The sequence below is a fragment of the Gavialis gangeticus genome, unplaced genomic scaffold (assembly GCF_001723915.1).
Source record: "Gavialis gangeticus isolate Ggan-Ray unplaced genomic scaffold, GavGan_comp1, whole genome shotgun sequence".
NCBI classification, from domain to species: Eukaryota; Metazoa; Chordata; order Crocodylia; family Gavialidae; genus Gavialis; species Gavialis gangeticus.
In genome coordinates this window covers 107,189,765-107,194,370 of record NW_017729031.1, presented here as the reverse complement: position 1 = coordinate 107,194,370, position 4,606 = coordinate 107,189,765, and the positions used below count along the sequence as shown (strand labels likewise).

Below are 4,606 nucleotides of genomic sequence, written 5' to 3'. Positions count from 1 at the left end.
GTTAGCTCATGCAAACCCCCCCCCCCCCCAAGATGTCCCAAAAAAAACCCCAAAAAAGCAAGCTGTAAACAGTATGAAACCTTTCAACATAAAATAGTTGCTGTCAGGACATTAGGCCCCCAAAAAAAGTCAAGGGAAATTTTTTCATGCTTTCAAGCATGGCTTTCAGGCATACACACCCTGCCCAGTTGAGGCAACTGGTTTGCCAGCTGCTCCCTCAGTCTAGGTCACCACTGGCCTTTGTGTTCTACTGCTGTGCCATCACTGTGACCAGATGCCACTTCCTTAAGTTCTACTAAAAAAGAACAGCATCTGGACACGTAGTAACAGACCTGGGGTCCAGAGTGCCAAGGGAACGAACACACATGCACGCACATCTTCTTTTCTATGAAGCACCTCAGGACCTTCAAAGCAGCTTGGTTTGCACAGGTCTAGTTGTGGAAGCAGCAGGCTTCCTGGATTTCTGAACTTGTGTATCTCAATGTGAAGAGCAGTAACAACATTACTGTCAGGCATGTGTTCCTGCACTAGCACAATGGTCTGTAGTATAGCTCACTGGCCAAGCATCTCAAGTGATCCTACAAGGGACATTAACCCCCTGAACACTAGCTGTGCCACAGCTTCTGCTACAGAAGAAGGGCCAAGTCTTGCTGGAGGATGCCAATGCAGTGACACTTTGTGCCAGATGCAGGGACAAGCCTTAGTGAGACTGTAAATCAGCAGCACTGAAAACCAAAACCAGAGGGGTCCTGCCATCAGATGGATGCTCAGTGATCTTTCCACAGACTACTCTACTTGTCTTCCACAGAATGCTCAGTCAGAGATTATGCTGCAAACAAGGATACACACTAAAAAGGTAAACAATATTTATATAGGGCATTTGCCTACCTGAAGGAGCATGCACACAACCAGGGAGGCAAGTGCTTACCTTGAGTGTTCTGGAAGTAGTGGCGCCAGAGCGGTCTGATTTTGTCCTGGCCACCAACATCCCAGACTGTGAAACTTATATTTTTGTATTCAACTGTCTCGACATTGAAACCTGAAACAAATGTTAGCATCCTGAGTATATGGAACCAGTCACTAGGGCCACCATTTAATACAGTAGATTACATGTTTTCCCTTGCATAGCCTTAAAACGTCTTTCTGCCTTGGATTAAAGTGATAAACTTGAGAAGGAGGCCACACTCTTTATTCAAATACAGTTATTTAAGTGGAATATGATAGTTTAGTCATATGCAGCTATACTCAGTTATAGATAAGGAAATGCATGTACTACTGGAACTGAAATCTGAGGTATAAAGAACCATCTTTCCAGTTTGGAATTCAGCCCAACTCTGAAGTTCAATACTGAATGCCCTTTCAGTGGCATTGTGGATCTGCAGCAAGTCACAGCCACTCTGGACTATTTAATGCAGCAGACTGGAACTGCTGTAATACTTCCTACTATCTGGAGAGTGATGGTTCAATCCAGATGCTGAGGGAAAGTCAATTCCTGTAGCACCCAAGAATACTCCTAAATGGTTTCCTGTTTGGGTGCTAATCCAAGCCAAGCCTACCTGTTTTTAGCTGGGAGGGTGGGGAAGGGAAAGAGGGGAATAGAAGTTCACAGCACAAAAAGGACAACTTTATGCTGTAGAAGAACATGCTTTTTCCCCACTGCCCCCCACCCCCTTTCTACAGCACCATCACTTAACTGAAGCATATGCTAAATGGATAGAGGCAGATCATATGAACAAATCAAAGTGGTTAGGAAGGAACCTTGGCTACATAAGAATTAAGTTACTATACACTACTTATTAATATTTTCTGCAGTTTAGTTATATCTGGTATTTTAGGTTTCTTATCTCCTTTAGGTCAGCAAACATCAGATTACGTGGTTCAGGCTACCCAACACTGGTCAGGGAATCGCTCGATGATGCCTGCATCTTCACCAGTAATTTACTGCTCTACACAGAACAGTACTGCTGCTTTGTACTTTTGAAAGGTTGCAGTTTTCTGCCCCACCAGCACTTTGCAGATGAAGCAGTCTGTATTAGTCTGAAGCTCCTCAGATAAGAGGAACTGCAGAAGTGAAAGTTGCATCAGCCCAGCACTAAGTTTTCTGGGCAACTAAGTCCACAAGAAAGTTTGTGAACAGGCAAGATAGAGTGTTTAGCATTAAACACATTTTGAAGATCCTCCAATATTTGGTTCCATGTTAATTTGAAGCAGCTGTATCAAACAAGCCAGGAGCTCCATGCACCATTAGTGTAAAGGCTTTTAGGAAAAATCAGAGGTTTCTGCATGCACAGTATAACAGAGCATTCTAGTTCTGAGAAAGGGTACTCAGATTACAGACACTGGTAAAACCTCCAGCATCATCCAAAGGAAGACTTGAAAAAGTAACAGCCTTGCATTTACTATGTGATGGGAACTCCCTGTTGAAGACTGTATCCCAGGGGCAGGCAATTATTTCAGGTGGAGGGTCACATACTGAGTTTTGGCAAGCCATTGAGGGCTGCATGACAGGCAGCCCGGGGCAGATAAACATTAGTCTAAATTTTTAGGGGCCCCACAGGCTGGATAGAATGGCCTGGTGGGCCACATCTGGCCCACACCTGCTGTATCCCCTCAGCATTTCAAACTTTAAGCAGAAGCCTTTTGGGATGGAATTAGGAAGCACAGCAGTTTTGTTACTGATGTACAAGTGGTAACTTAAAAGCTCTAATGGGCATTGAAATAGTTGCATGATTAGATCTACAGTGATGCCCTGTTTATAGTTGTGCTAAGGAATGTGTTCTACCTGGCCACATGAATACTCTTAAACCCAGCTCTTATTATTAGTAATTTACTGTTGAAATATTACACTCTTCACCTCTAACTTGAAAATTCAAGGCACTAATTCAACCTTCTCACTTGGAGATTTTTTTTTTTTTTTTTTTTTTTTTTACAGTTAGTTCAGGAGTAGAAGAACTAACTTAACACAGGTTTCTCCTATTTATAAAAAAAACCTCTGGCCTTAAGTGACTTACATTCCACTGTCTCAACCCTCCATCAATCAAAACCCACCACTATTAATATTCTGCATTAGAATGAAGTGGCCACTAATCATTTTAGTACCAGGAATGTAGAATAAAGTTAAAACTCTATATGAGTGGAGGAGCCTGGTCTGGGAACAATCACTGGCACAAGCATGAGCTGTGAACATATAGCAGGGAAATTAGAGCTAGCATTAGAGTCCACTGTGAACCAAATCAGTAAGACAGTTCCTTCTTCATTTGTAAAACCTACCTATTGTTGGAATAGTGGTCACAATCTCCCCCAGCTTAAGCTTGTAAAGGATGGTGGTTTTCCCTGCTGCATCCAAACCTACCATTAGAATTCGCATTTCTTTCTTTCCAAAGAGGTTTTTGAACAATTTTTCAAAGATGTACCCCATTGCAGCAATGTCTGCAAAAAAAAAAAAAAGAAAGAGACATACTTATTTAAAATCCCCCGTCAATCATGCAAGCATGCAAAAAGCTTAGTAGCCTTCTTTTCACTGCAAAGAGTAAGCTATAATCTTATTTAAATATACCTTTTTAGAATGTTCTTTAGAACAGCATTTCTTAACCCATGGGTCACAAGAATATGAGAGTTGTGTACAAACTTTAAAAATGGATGCTCCCTAAAAGGAGAAAGAAGTGGGAAATCGTGGCTCTTCCCTTGATGGCTGACAGAGTTCTAGCCTGCAAGGGGCTGCTTGCCCCCCTCCCCCCGAAACACCCACTCTCCAACCCACACTGGTGGCTTGGGTATGGGGGGCAGGACTGGCCACTGATGTTTACAAATGGGTCCTGGTCCAAAAAAGGTTGAGAACTACTGCTTTAGAACACCATCAGCATACTTTCAATGATCACTGAAATATGCAAGATTCCCCTCCTTTTCTCTCCTAGAAGTTTGGGGTCCAGGGAGCCATGTTTCCTCACTATTTATTTATTCAGACAACTGTTACCAGCTGTTTTAAAGCAATCAAGACCAAACGTAACTGAAGTAGTTTGAGTGCTAATCAAATACTGACAGTTTAATTAGAAGTGAAAAGCCACTGTAAGTTGGGTAAAGCAGCTTGGCGTGACAACTAAAGGCATTAATGTTTTCACTAGTCAGGAACCAGCAGTATTTCTAAAGCAAAGAGTATACCCCACTTGCATATGTACCAGGTTAACATCCAATTTGCTTAACTGCATAAGGCAACACTAATACTCATTTTACTGCCCACTGCTTACATTGCAAGCAGTAAGCACTTAACTAATGTTTCACTGCATAGCATTTTTCAACTCCCACTATAAACACTCCTAAAGGATGCAACCTTGTCCAGAGTATAATTTTTGCAGCCCCAGATCCAAGTAGCTTCCATCATTTTAAAAGGCTTCTAGTGACAACTGATAGTCACCATTAAAACTTTAAGTGCTGCAAGTTCATCTATTCCAGAACTGCTAATACCACAGCACGGTTTGTACTGGCTACATGTCCTGAAGTAAACAGTATAGCACTGAAGTGTTTGGAAGCCATCACAATCCTCATGACCCAAGCATAGCAGTCTTGCAATCCTTGCAGAGCTGGATATTTGCCTCCCCCCCCCCCCCCA

General features: G+C 42.4%; 1 protein-coding gene across 1 annotated transcript in view; it reads right to left on the bottom strand.

The window, feature by feature from the left end:
- Positions 1-4,606, bottom strand: part of LOC109302042 (ADP-ribosylation factor 2) — a 9,511-nt gene that overhangs the window by 3,138 nt on the left and 1,767 nt on the right. The window contains exons 2-3 of the mRNA XM_019523519.1: positions 3,271-3,429; positions 929-1,039 (exon numbers count right to left, since the gene is read on the bottom strand). Coding sequence (XP_019379064.1) covers positions 929-1,039; positions 3,271-3,418 — 259 coding nt within the window. The 5' untranslated portion in view covers positions 3,419-3,429. The remainder of the gene's footprint in view (positions 1-928; positions 1,040-3,270; positions 3,430-4,606) is intronic.